This window comes from Larus michahellis, chromosome 11 (assembly GCF_964199755.1).
Source record: "Larus michahellis chromosome 11, bLarMic1.1, whole genome shotgun sequence".
Taxonomy (NCBI): domain Eukaryota; kingdom Metazoa; phylum Chordata; class Aves; order Charadriiformes; family Laridae; genus Larus; species Larus michahellis.
In genome coordinates, this window is record NC_133906.1 from 19,343,419 (window position 1) to 19,357,343 (window position 13,925).

The 13,925-nt window shown below is 47.3% G+C and overlaps 1 protein-coding gene across 2 annotated transcripts in view; it reads left to right on the plus strand.

Annotated features, from left to right (window-relative positions):
- The window catches only part of GRIA1 (glutamate ionotropic receptor AMPA type subunit 1), a 128,175-nt gene extending 116,167 nt beyond the window's left edge, over positions 1-12,008 (plus strand). For both annotated transcript variants that reach the window (XM_074604479.1, XM_074604478.1), the window contains exons 15-16: positions 6,559-6,693; positions 9,018-12,008. In XM_074604479.1, the coding sequence (XP_074460580.1) occupies positions 6,559-6,693; positions 9,018-9,206 (324 nt within the window). In that variant the 3' untranslated portion in view covers positions 9,207-12,008. The remainder of the gene's footprint in view (positions 1-6,558; positions 6,694-9,017) is intronic.
- Positions 12,009-13,925: the final 1,917 nt, after the last annotated feature.

Genomic DNA, 13,925 nt, shown 5'->3' on the forward strand with positions numbered 1-13,925 from the left:
ACCAACTGCTTTATCGCATTGTAAAGCATTCCGGGGCTAACAGACGCTATTTAAAATCAAATTCTGCCCTTCTCTGCAGCATTGTGCATATCCAAGAATAACCCTCCTATAAGGCATGCTATACAATATGGCATTTGTCCCACTCAGGCAAAAATCTAATTGACTCGTATAGTGCGTATATTTTGCAAGGTAACCAACTGAGCAATAGTCACCATATGAATGAAAAGTAATTACTTCTGCTGGGAAACTGAAGCCATGACACAGCTTCCACAATACCTTCACCACAAGCCTGCATGCATCAGTGCTAGAGAAACCCCAGAGCCGATAAAATGCCCGTAAGGAAATGGATGTGCAATCAGTTTAGTTTAAAACAAAATCCCTGCAATACTGTACTCTGTCACTATTCTGGTGGGGAAAAAAAAGAAGTAGATGAAGTGCTTCTTTCCACACAATAGGATAACCGATAGGGACAGAAAGAGGTTTGGGACACATGGGTTTATGTGGATCGTATGACCTCAATATCCATCACGTTATTTACATGTGCTTGAAAAATGCGGTCACACGCGTGAATCACACGTGAATAAATGAGACTGGATCCTAAAGTCATGAGGGCTGCTTGAAACTCCGTGTGTGAAATCAGAAGGACAAGCCTTAAAACCATTGTAAGCTTTCAGAAGATCGCAGTGAAGAGTCTCGGCTGTTAACACGAAAGGGCCGCGTCTCTGCGCCTTGCTCAGCGTCCGCACCGTGTCTGCAACGGCAGCGCGATATCAAACAACAGTAAGAGAAATCAATGTTGACATCACCGGACCCCCTCTCCCACCTACACAAAGACGAAACAACTGCATTGCTCGCTTGCTCTCATGAACGCGGACGGGCAAATACCCTCACCTACTGCCTACCTGGGTTTTATCCATTTTTGCTTCTGGGCTCTTTTGCGCCTACCGCAAACGAGCCGAGCTGCCCGGCTGCTGCAGGAGAAGTTCCTCCCCCTTTCCCCAGGGATGGGGCAGGGCTGAGCACCAGGCACAGCTTCCCCCGTCCTGCCCGTGGTGGACACAAACCCACCTGCGCTTTGGGTACACAAGGCGGACCACACAGCTCTCCTCGAATAGCCAAGGTTCAAAGCAAAGCTTGAGAGGTTGGAGGCCATTTCTCCCCACAGGCGTGGCAAAACCTTCCCATCGCTGTCTTTTGTCGAGCTCAGATTAGTTTGCAGTTAGAGGACTTTCAGAAGGGTAAATGAATGCTAACGAAGAGGGGTGAGGGACCAGGTGGACGTAAGGTTTGTATCCAAGGTTTCTAGCCAGAGCCAAGCAAAACCTCTGGTGTTTCCCAGGCTTATGTTCATTGGCCCCAGATGATGTTCCATGCCTGTAGCTGGCTTCTGCGCATCCTATTTTTAATCTGACTGTTTACCTATCTATTGCTCACCAACTTTTTTATCCAGAGAAATCCCTATAAAGTAACAGTAGATACATTAGTGGATCTGAACTAAAACTCCAGAGGCAAACGCTCCTGTTTCGCTGAGTACTTGAATCTGTTATCCCAGCACAGGAGGCGCTGGGCATCTGCGCTCAGGGGCTCTTGATCCAGGACCACCACAGCCCCGGCTGCATTGCCAGACAGTGGGAAAGCCCAGGGAGTGTCCTGCACTGGGCAGCAATGTTTCTGCTCTTCTCCCCACAGTAAACCTGTGGCAGCCACCCCTTCCCACAGACTCAAGGTTTTTCTGTGCACACACACCTCCGGCGCTCCATCCACCAATTGCCGGTCCTGTCTCCCAGCCTTCCTGGACTTCCCCTCTGCTTGCCGCAGCAGAAATAACCCCAGAGGAAAGACAGACTGTAGCTAGGCAGTTCCCTAGAAAGACCCTATTTTATGAATAAGGACGGGATGGACGGATTTTTTGGCAGGCTGTGAAATGTGCTGTCGGCTTGAAAGGTATGCCTTGGATTGTTGGAGGGTAATGACAAGGTGGACACTAAATGTCAGGGCAGATGGATGTGATTCTTCTCTTCCCTGGAGCTTTTGCAAAGCAATGGGAGAAAGGAAGCTTTTTTCCAGACCAAGATGGCAAGTTGGCACCTACTTGCAGGAGCAGTTAGAGAGCTTCATGCTTCTAAAGGACCTTCATCAAAGCCACGAGGATCTCCCATTCCTCCAGTTGTAAGAATTGTGCTTCTGTTTAAAAAAACCAATAAAACATAGGGAACAAATCCTGCTACCACCTTGCCCAGCCTTTGCAGGGAATTGGCTGGTTCTCAAGCCAAGGGTGTCTTTTCAAGTTGGGCAGCCGCATCCCCGCAGCCGGCCATCGGTGTACTCATACCCACCCCCTGGCGGACCCACGGCAGCGCTCAGTCAACGGTCAACACAATGTCCTTCATTGCTGAGCTTCAGGTCTTGCCTAAATAAAAGCAGCTCAGTGTTTGGTATAAAAGCTCAGCTTCTGGAGCCACCATCTGCTCTAAGGACAGGTCATCTTCTATGGAGACTGCAACAGCTCGAGGTGCCATCACCCTGTGCTGCCAACAGGCTCTGGTCATGCAGGGTAAAAGAAGGAACCGGGCAAATTTGGCCTTAAAGCCTTTCATCTGAGGAGGATAAATAACGACAAAGAGGATGACGGACACGGTGCCATGTTTGAGAGGAACAGACGGGAAGGTGCCTGGTTGCTGCAGCAACAAGGCCGGGCTTTTCAGAAAGATGGGTTTTTCTTTCTCTTTTCACCTGCCAATCTTCCCCCCACGTCAGCGCTCTGCCGCTGCGGGAGACGAGCGATGACATTTACACTCCCACTAACAAGCTGGTTCGGCGATGGGCAGCTCCGCAGGAGAGCATCTGGTGTCACAGAGCCCGAGCAGAGAGGAGGGGAAGGTCCTCTCAACCAGTTAGCATACTTTGGGACTTAGTATTATGAGCATGATTAGGGCAGGAGCATACATGGAAACAGCAGCAGAGCCTCAGTGGGGCGTGTAGAGTTTCCTGCCTTTTGTGTGGGTCTGGTCCTGCAGCTGATGGGAGCAACGAGACGCTGCTGCCGCCTGGAGAACCCCTCTGCATGTCCTGCTGGGAGAGGGAAGGAAACAAAAAAGAAAAGAAGAAGGAGAGGATAAGCAAGAAGTCAAGGGACACCACAGGAGCAATTTCACTTCTCGGCCTGGCTCAGGATGGCGGGCTGTGCCATCAGCCGTGCCTCCGCGGTTCAGTGTTCCTCAGCGCCCTGCCGAAGCCGCCCGTGCCTTTGGCTCCCGGGCAGAAACCTTGTTATGGTGGCAGAGGTGAAACTCAGGCTGCTCTCTCCCTCCCGGCAGCTTTGCCCACTGCTGTGCCTCACTGCACTTTCCTTTGCCTTCTGGATAAGGCAACATTCAGTTCACCCAAATTGGCCCAACAATAGTAGTAATAGTAGTAATAACAATAATAATAATAATAATAACAATAATAATGCTGCCGCAAAAGTAAATGCAAGAAAAATGCAACAGCTCTGAAATTAATTTTATGGAATAGTGGTTCAGGAAAGTGCTTTGGGTCATCTCCTATTTCTTACTGGTCGATACGCTGCTGGCATTAGGAGGAAAGTGGAAATGAAGAACGAGCAGCCTTTCCTGGCTGCCAGACTGCGCTGCCATTGCAGGGGGCTGAGGAGGTGCCCTGTCGGACCACGACCCCAGACTCTGGGTGGAAATATAAGAATATCGTGGCCAATAAAACGTGAAATTTGTGTATTCCCATGCCCGGCAGAGCCAAGGAAGCCACGTTTCCTAAGGATCTGTGGCTGCAAGTCAAAGACCCATGTGGAGTCTCCGATGCCTAATATAGATTGCGCAGATAACATTTATTTGAGTGAGAGCATTTATAGGTCTCCTCTTCTCCACAGTGTCATTCTTTTTCACAAAGCTTGGAGGTCCCTTATATCTTGGAGAACTCCATCCTTCTATCAAATGAAGCTGGAAGTATGGGCTGAAAATTATTAGTAAGACACAGACAGATAGGCTGCTCCACCTCCTTCCCTGTCCCCATCCTTCCCTCCGAGCGCAGAGCATGTGCTAATCAGCCACTTTTCATTAAGGAGCCAGGCGAAAAGATTAGGATGTCAAGGAGGGCAGCCCACCTCTAGTGGCTTTGTCCCTCCCTGAAGCTGGTGCAGCCCCTTCAGACTGAATTTGAAGAGGCAAAGTACCTGCCGTGTTGTAACCCAGTTTTCACGGAGTAATTGCTCCGCTTTTCTAAATCTTCACTAAAAAACTCCCTACGTTTTTCAGCTGGTGCTTAAAAGTATACCCAGTAATCTGCAGAGAAGAGATGACCGAACAAAGGTACAGTCAAGCCTGGGGGAAAAAAAATGTGTGAAAGCAGATTGTAAAAGACCAGACAAATAATCCTTCAAATATGGCAGAAAAATGGCAGAAATTAGGAGGCTATTTGCAGAGCTCTCTAATGAGAGAGCACACAGGAAACATCACCAAGATTACAAACTGACCAGCGTATGAAGGTTATACAAAGGTGAAACTAAACCTGTGCAACCAGCGGCGACCGTCACGTCTGCAGCGGTGTAACGCACGCGGTGACAGCAGCGGATCGCTTGGCAGCGATGTCCATCAGTGAGGCGTGGAAAATGAGATCACCTGTGGAGGTTTTTTCCAGTGACCGAAAGTCCGAAAGTCTGCAAGGGTGACCCCAAACCAAACCTCAGCGTCTTTCAGCAGAGCATTCAGGAAGGAAAGTTGCTCCCCGTGGCACTGGAGCCGGCGGCGAGAGCTCCAGCTGGGCAGAAGTTTTGCAGCTCACATGGGCCATGGGGACAGATGAAAGAGCAGTAGAAAAACCGACATTTTTGTAGTATTTTTGACTGGTATCCTCTTTTCTTCCAAAAATAAAAAAAAGAAGAAGAAGAAGAAGAAGAAGGAGAAGAAGAAGAAGAAGAAGAAGAAGAAGAAGAAGAAGAAGAAGAAGAAGAAGAAGTTCTCTTTCGCAACAGGACTTGTTTTTATTTTGAAAATTGAAATGTTTTCATGCTTTCTGAGTTAACTTTTCTTCCATCAAACTCTAATACTGCAAAAGACAAAATTCTTGCCTGAAAGACAGTGCTGGTGCCAGGCAGACTGCTCTTCAATCAAAACCTTCCATGCTCATGTTGGTGTTTGGTTTTGGACCCTTTTGACACCGCTCCAATACAGTTTTCTGCTTCCCGAATCCTTGCCCTTCCCGAAAAGTGTGGGTTGCTTCTTGTAAAACCTGCCAAGCAAAGGAAGTGAATCAACTGTCCTACAAGGGCAAGGAACAAACTGTGCCACCCACCGGCCCACGTGCCCATGGAGTAGCAGGGAACACCAAGAACCGTGCAGAGGCTTCGTTCCCAACTGCAGACACTTCTACAGGCATAAATATTCTTTAACCGTGTGGCTGCATCTCAAATGACCCATATGCAATTTTCCTCCCATGTTCAGGGAGGAGGGCTGTCAATGCTGGGCAGACCCTGGTGGCTCCAACAGATTTGCACTGAGGCGTTGGGCTTGTCCTGCGGAATCTGTACCGGCAAATAGGTATCGAGTCGATATTGCAGAGCAGCCACAAGCACGGAGCAGGGGACCTCGGGCTGGTTGCATTATAGGGAAAGCGTGTCCTAGAAACAGGAGCCTGGTACACGGAGCTGAGCCAAGCTTTTGGGTCCTGCTGCTGCCTAGATTATCCCAACACCCCAGCTCCACCTGATCAGCATGGAGGAGAAGGTTTTGAGAGCTGCAGCGAGTGACTTCAGGGTTAGATGTGGGGACTCGGTTTCCCTAGCAGTGAAATGAGTCTTTCTGAGACTCGCCTCTTCCCCAGAGAGCCGTGACGATTCATTAGGCAATTGTAAAATCAGAATGTAGCTACTGACTGTGAGTTGCGGTCCATTAATAGCCCTATTTATTGCCAACCAAATAATTAGCTTAGACATGCATCAATGGGTCTTGATTGCATACGAAATAACTGTCTTATTACACTGAAATCAAATGAGTTTCTGAGGGCAGCTCAGGTGTCACCTCAACCTTGGTACTGAAGAGGAAAAGGAAAAGAGAAAGAAAAAAAGCCAGCCATCTCAATGTGTTGCTCAGCAACAGAATTTGCGGGGGAAACGATCTAGGAATGAAGGAATGAGCATTTCCAAGAGAACAGGTTATTTCAGGCGAGACATCAGGGACACGCAAATGTCAAAGAGGCGGAGAACTTTTTCTTTTTTTCTCCTTTAATCAATAATTTACACTAGGCATTTTGGGTAAAATAAGCATTTAAGTTAGCTGATTGAAAAACGGAGATCCCAAACCTTTACAAAGAGTCACATTGCTGAAGAAACGTTTATTTGTTTGTGTGAGGGAAACATTAGATTCACTAGACACTGAATTAAAAATTGAAAATGCTCTTAGAAATGTCACTTGTTCATGTAAAGAGGGAGATGATGTAATGCCAACATTGCTATACTCTGCAGCATCCTTCCCGGAGCAATCTCATATTAATTTTATTGTTCTCCTTCCCACATGCCCTCCCCTCCCTCCCTTCTCCTTTCTCTTCTAGGACAAGACGAGCGCGCTGAGTCTCAGCAATGTGGCGGGGGTTTTCTATATCCTCATCGGTGGGCTCGGACTAGCCATGCTGGTTGCCTTAATCGAGTTTTGTTACAAGTCCAGAAGTGAATCAAAGCGGATGAAGGTGGCAACCCATTCCCCGGCCTTTCACACCTTCTCTCTGATCCTACCCCGGCTCCAAAGCTGCCTTCGGAGACGGATGCAGCCCAGACCATGGGTGGAAAGCCGAAACATAGGGACAACGAAGTGACTGCGTCACTTGACTTGCTAGAAAGGAATAGGAGCATCAAGGAAGCTAAAAGAGGGTCAAGTGGGCCGTAGTGGGGAGCTGATGCAAGATCAGACACGTGGCATGATGCTAGTTCAAAATCCAGACACAGAGCGAAATCGTAGCACAAACCGTAACAGGAACACATTGCCATTCCTTAAAATTAATAAAAGCAGAGTACGGCAATGTGTGTGCAGCACGGATGAAGCGTGCTGGGGTTGGTGTGATAGGGCCCTTCCTGCAATATGAAAAAGTCCCCACACCCAAGCAGTTAACAGCAAGGTAAAACCGGGGTAGGGCAGTAATGAATCGCATCCTGTTGTTCCCTTCGCTGGCACCCTGCTGGCTCCATTTGCAGGTTGGCAGCAGTGCTTCATGCTCAGAGCTTTGTTGCGCTGGAATGGATGATGTGGGTCCCCACATTCAGAATTATGGGTCGTCTTAGAGGGAAATTGGCCTCTGCTGTCTCCGGTAATGTTTGGGTTTTTTTTCTCCACCCTGTCATGGTCTTGCAGAAGCACACTTCCTATGACCCAGGAGATTTGTTTCAGCCCTAAATTCTGGTGTGCCTAAATTTCAGAGTGTTGTGTCAAGAGTGGGTTAGTTTAGAGAGTCTTGGGGATACACATTTAATGCAGCATCTGTGGAGCAAGTACATCTTGACTCAGATGACTAGCAGAGGCGATCCCTTATACACGTGCCATTGTGTAAGAGTTACACATCCCTTTTCTTCCTCATCTTGACCTGTCCCATGAGCGCAGAAGTCGGTATGAGTAAATGAAGGATGCAGTGAGTTTCATAAAATTTAGAGAGGTTTTTACTCCCCCGAGCACTGAAAATTACCCAGAATCAACAGGAAAATAAGCAATCGTTTCTTTGGGGTTTATGTCACCATTTCACAACATGCTTAATGTTTTGTCAGCAATAATAACATTTCTAATTCACTGAAAATGTGCAACAGCTCTTTTCCCATTGAGGTTTGGAAAATTCTACAGGCAATGAGAGGTACATTGAGCACCAGGGTAAGATAATGTGAGCAATTAATGTCCCTGAATATACAAAAATTAAATTATAATTGCTGCCTACACCACAAAGCTAGGTATGTCACAAATACACGGCGAAAGAGTGTCACAATGCGATAGCTCCGTAGTTGTAGTCGTAAGGAGATGTTGGCCTCCTGTGTTACTTGAAATGACCCAGTAATTCACATTGGCGTTAGCTTGCAGAGCTCTTGCCGTGTTAAAACCAGCCGCTATGGCAAGGAATCGTTGCTCCCAATGTTAACACCTGGTCTAAACATGTCCCTTTGGCTGGCCCCCACCAGCAGTGGCTGCCCCACAGAGCCATTCAGCGGAGCCCGGGTAAGCGCCCAGAAAGATGGACCAGATCCCCCGCTAAGCCCAACCTCTGCTCAGCAAGTCCCTGCAGAACCCCTGGGCGACCGACGGATCCCACCGGCACAGGAGGCTGCCCCCTGCCTGGCAAGGCACTAAGTTGACTATTTCTGAGTAGCTGTTCCGGGTTTATCTGTTCTGGATAATTCTTCACCTGGATATCCCAGGCCAGACAGGATGATGATGCCCTTAGAGAGAGCTTAAACATGAAGAAACCAAATTGACTTCCTCTTTAGTTTAATTGTTCTAAACAGGTGGTTTCCTAAGGTCTTTGAAAGCAAATGTTTTGGGGGGTATCTGGAACAGGAAGATGAGATTTGGTTTCCTGAATTAGGTTTGCATTTCCTGGTTGCCTCAGTCGTCGCTGTAGACAAAAACACAGGCACATGCTCAACTTCTCACATGAGGAAAGTTAAACATATGCTTGCAGTGAGTCAGAGTCCACCACACATAGCAGTACTGGAGTAGTAATAGCATATCTATGGGGGAAGTGTGTATAATACCTCTGCTCAGATCCAGGATGACTGTTCTTATATTGTAGAGTTTGAATAGTTTTTGCATATGGCACATATGCTTTACACCCCAAAAAACTGCTGAAACATTTAATTTTGAATGTAGAAGAGGTGCGAATTAACGGAGCAGATGCAGTAGGGACATGCAGGAAGTGAGAGTCTGAACGGAGACAGGGAGGGCGAGAACAGTGACAGAAAGACAACGCTGGTTTATATTTTAATTTCTCCAACATTGCTAAGGACAGGGGGAGACCCCCCCGTCTTTCCTAAAAAGGGTTTTTGTTTAATCCCACAGCAATCAATCAACGAAGCCATACGGACATCAACCCTTCCCAGGCCGGCTGCAGCAGGAGGCAGTGGAGAAAACGGACGTGTGGTCAGCCACGATTTCCCCAAATCCATGCAGACGATCCCGTGCATGAGCCACAGCACCGGCATGTCCCTGGGAGCTACGGGATTATAATTGGCCTTTTGACCCATTGCCTGGGTGAGAGCAGGGGCAGCCCAACTCCACCCCCTCCAGAGCCAAAAACAAACCCAACACCAACAAGACAAACAACGATGACAGAAGGGACAATTGGATGGATCTTCTCAAGGAAATCAAATCTATTTCCCTTTTTATTTGCAAACAGATCCACCGGCAGGAGAACAGAAACAGGTCTGTACTGCAATAAGGAGAGTGTAATGGGATTTAACAGACTCGTGAACCGTCCCTGATCAAAGAACCACTGGAACACTAATGAGGACTATGCCATTTTGTTTTAACTTGGTTGTTAATAAGTCTTAGTGTGTGCAATATATATATTTTTTCTTACTAATTCCTGTGGTGTCAGGGTAACATCAGCCCTTTCCCCCTTCCCTGCTCAGTCCTTCAATCTGGTTTAGTTTGGGATGCAAACCGTAGTGTCTGAGCTACTAACAGCAAAAAAGAAAATCCGATAAATGGCAAGCTGAACTCCCTGCAGGGCATCAGCATCGACACCTTTTGTCCATCATGATTCTGCCTTCTGTTGTTCTATTGTGAACTCGGGCTGTGGAGTTACTGCAGTGAGGCAGACAGAGCTGCGAACGGCTCTCCCTGCAACAGGAAGGACTTGACGCGAGAAAGAACCTGAACAAAAACACGAGGCTGTTTTACAGGGGCAAAGTCATGAGTGAGTTTGGAAACCCCAGGTAACCAGAGGACAAAGTGATAATTCTTCCAGAGACAATGAGTGGCGGTTCAAGAGAAGAATCGTGGGCCTGGAGTGGAGAGTGCCATGCGTGGCAGACGGGAGCAGATGGTTGGTCTAAAATCATGGTTGGCTGCTGTTTTCTATGGAAGAGAGAAAGTAAATGCAGCGTTCCCCTCACACGTGACTCTCCTGCCGAGGTTATTGGGGGCTAATGAGCAATTGTGAACCATTTCTTCATTGCTTAGCTTCTGTGTGTGCTCCCTTTTTGGTGGTCACATAAGGGAACCACCTTGAGCCGGGAATAGACCATCTCAAGACATCCAGTTCTAGATGGCTGCCTGTTAACCAGTAAAACATGCTAGAAGTCATGGGGCTGCAATGGGAATATCCCTGCCTTTTTGCTCTGAAATCCCTTTACGGCCATTTTTCTAAGAGGAACATTTTGTAGATAGCTGGCCAGAATAGCTTCCTGGAAAGAACTGCCGAAGCAAACCAAGGAGGAGACCCTACAAGAGCTTCATTCAAGCATCCATGACATTCGACAGCATCAGGGCTGGCCAAACTCAGCCTTCCCGGCAAGTTGTGGCCTGTCTGGGTACAAAGCCAAAAGTAGCAGATTCCCACTCATGTATCCTTAGGGAGAGGGAAGCATGCACAAGCCAGGAGAGCAGGTTGCTGACCCCAAACTTGGTATTGCAGAAACCCACACTGCCAGACAGGCAGCTGGGGCATCCAACCACAGGCATGGAGATCAAAGGGGCGAGGATGGTTTTCCAGAACTGCACAAAAGGTTCGTTCTGTGAATCACTGGCATGGACAGACAAATGCTTCCCACCCTGGTGGGCCTGAGACACCTCCCCAGAAGTGAAGAATTCCCAGGGGAGCATCTGGAGTGAGAGAAGATCTGCGGGGCAGGGACCACAGTGAACCCTCTTAGCCTTGTCCCATCTCACAGGCCCATCACTGATGGCAAATAAAGTTCAAAGCTTCTCACAGGACCCAGCAAATATCTGTCTGTGGACTGAGCTGCTATTGGAGCGTTCTGAGCTGCTTTTTCTCATTTTTTTCTTTTTTTTTTCCTTCTTTTTTTTTCCCCTGCAACGTAGCAAGAGAGGAGCAAGAAAAGAAGGGAGGCAGGTGAAGAGAAAGTGATGCAGGCAAATGACTGGCACGGGTCTATGAGGAGGATCTGTCTGTCCAGCTGTCCGTAAGTACAGCTGGAAGCTGCCCGAACACCAGTTTCCATTAGTGTACGGATGTGAAGAGCAATACGTTTATCACCTTTAACACCAGCCTGGTCTGAAGTATCTGTTCCATTTACCCACTTGTCGTGCAACACTTTGGAGACCAGCAAGTCAGAGTCGAGGTCCTAAGCTCGGGCACAGCATGTCTTGTGCCAGTATGTTCTTCTCTCTCCACCACTGGAAACCCTTGTGATCTTCACCTCTCATCGGCGAACATGAACTCTGTTATCAGCCACTCCAAACACCTCTTCAGGTGACTTTGTGTTGGTTATCATTATTTTTAATGCGCTTTTCTTAATTTTAACTTCAGCTATGTGTAAGTGCTGGCACAGTGGAGGCATCCCACAAGCTAGCCTGTTTCCGTGCCCAGAGCCCTCGGATGCATCTCCTCACCCAGCTCTTGTCGCGTCCCGAACCTTGCCACGGCAGTGCACCGCCAGGCGCTGCGGTGGGAGCAAGGTGCCGAGACCCATGGGTGCCCCGTCCTCCTCCAAAGACAGGACTACGTGGCAGCAGGTTGCGGGGAGCCCCACCGGGCAGTTCGATGGTCTCATGAGAAGCAGCGCGTCTGTGCTAGGACTGGCCGCCCGTGACGTGAAGATGTGAGATGCAGTTTTCAAAGGCTGTTGATCAGTGGAGGGGTTAAAAAAAAAAGAAAAAAAAAAAGAAAAAAAGATGAATAGGACAAAAGCGTGGAAAATGTTAACTTGTAATATGTATTTTTACTACACTTTTCTTAAAAATAGAGTAATGGTAAAACTCTTAAAGACATTGACATTTTTTCTCAACAGGAATCCATATTTAACAGTTTTGGCTTTCATTAAATTTTGCTCTTTGGTACCTGGATCTTTTATTTAACAGCTATATTTGTTTTAGCTCTCTTTTGTTTTTTCTTTCTTTTTTTTTTCTTTTGGCAGTACTGCAAAGGATTTTGCTTTATCAAATGCAACAGTGTTTTTCTTTTCATATTCTCTTTCTCTTTTCAAGCAACGTTTTTATTGGTAATTATTATTTACACAAAAATGAAGTGATCACCTGGAATTTTAGCACCGAGGATCCATGATCCATTTTTCATACCTGTCCATGCCGTTTTGTGCCAGTGCTGGATGTGTGGAAATGAAAATGATGTTACCCCTCAGGCAATATTACCCAACCTGAATCAAACGAGATTTCCTTGATTATTGCTGTGTCTGAATTGTGAACAGCAGCCAAATAAACTGCTTCAGGTTGAAATTGGGAATCTATCTAATATTTACCCAAGAGTCAGGAAACTAAACACTCATTGGGTTCAATGTTAATGATTTTGCTTCCTTTGGAGTTTCACGGGGCTGTTCTTTGAGGAGGGCTATTAGAGGATTTTAGCTTGTTTTAACAGAGAGAGAAGACATGGTCAGCTCAGAGATAATTCAGAACCAGCACTGGTCCAAAAATCCTCACCAGGATCAGCTTTCCTAGGAGCTCCCATGCTGTTTCAGAGGCTTGGACATTTAAGATGTTTCTCACTTGGTTTTTACACAACTATCCTGGTAAACTCCTCATCCAAAAGTCTGTTGAAGGAGGATAGAGGGTAGGATTTAAAGGGCCTTGGACATTCATGCAGCTGCTGAGGTTAACTATAATCATTAATGTCATGCTTTTACGTAGCGTTTGGTGTCACAGATCTGGAAGGACTTCCCTTCCCCGTATCACCATTCACATTTATAGGCTGGGGAAGCTGAGACACAGAAGTGCCTTGGACTAAGCGTCCCAGCTGACCCCACAGGGCCATGCTTATAGATTCAAGGTCTCCAACATTCACAAGGGGCTTTTTTACCTGCTGGTAGGTTTTAAAGATGGATAGAGTCAGCAAGGGGCAGAATTAATACATTTTGAAAGGGGCTGTGAACCCTCAGGCTTCAAAGCACAAGGGACTCCCAATCCATGGGGCCTCAAGGAGAGGTTTCCCATGGGCAGACTATGCTGGATCAGCCCATTTTGGTCTTCCACAAATGCTTAGGCATCCAGTACTGTACAGTGGGCTTGGACCCTGTCTCAAAACATTCTTCTTGCTCAGTGGTTCACTCTTGGTTCCTAGTGAGGTTGCAGAAACACTCAAGAAACTTCCTTTATATCTTGACATAAACAGGACAAAATTCCCTCCTAGTGGCAAAGAAAACCAAATATTCTTTGCAAGAAAATCTCCAGCGAGAATCCAAAACCATCTTCAGCAGTTGTTGAAGCAAAAAAACACCAAACCTTGAAGTGCAGCAGGTGAGGAACAGATGCATCACCCGGTCCATCCTTTTGCTATGGGATGATAACCCTGGCATCATGACACAAAGCCGGGATGCTCCAGAAAGATTTGTCTGGACTTGTTTGTCCATGTGCCCACCTGCCATCAAATGCAAGGAGGACATCCTCATCGAAGCTCAGTGAGGGGACGGAGCAGGGGCACGTCAATGTTTGCTGTAGCCCGGAGGTTACTAACCACAAACCTCTTCAGCCCCAGCAACTCAGCCACATACCTCCATCAACAGTTTTGGGCGACATGGGCAAGTTCTCTCTGTGAACACAGGTTTGTGCTCACTTCTAAACGACATGGTCAGTGAGCCAAGTCTCACATATGGCTCTGGGTCCCCAAAAGCACGTTTCTAAGTGCACACGTTCTAACTAACATGACGGTCCACTACAGAGGCACATGTTGGAGCTTAGATGACCCATCACAGTGGTGGGTGGTACCCGTAGGACACTGCTGGTACTCTTCACTGCCATGGCATGAGAAAT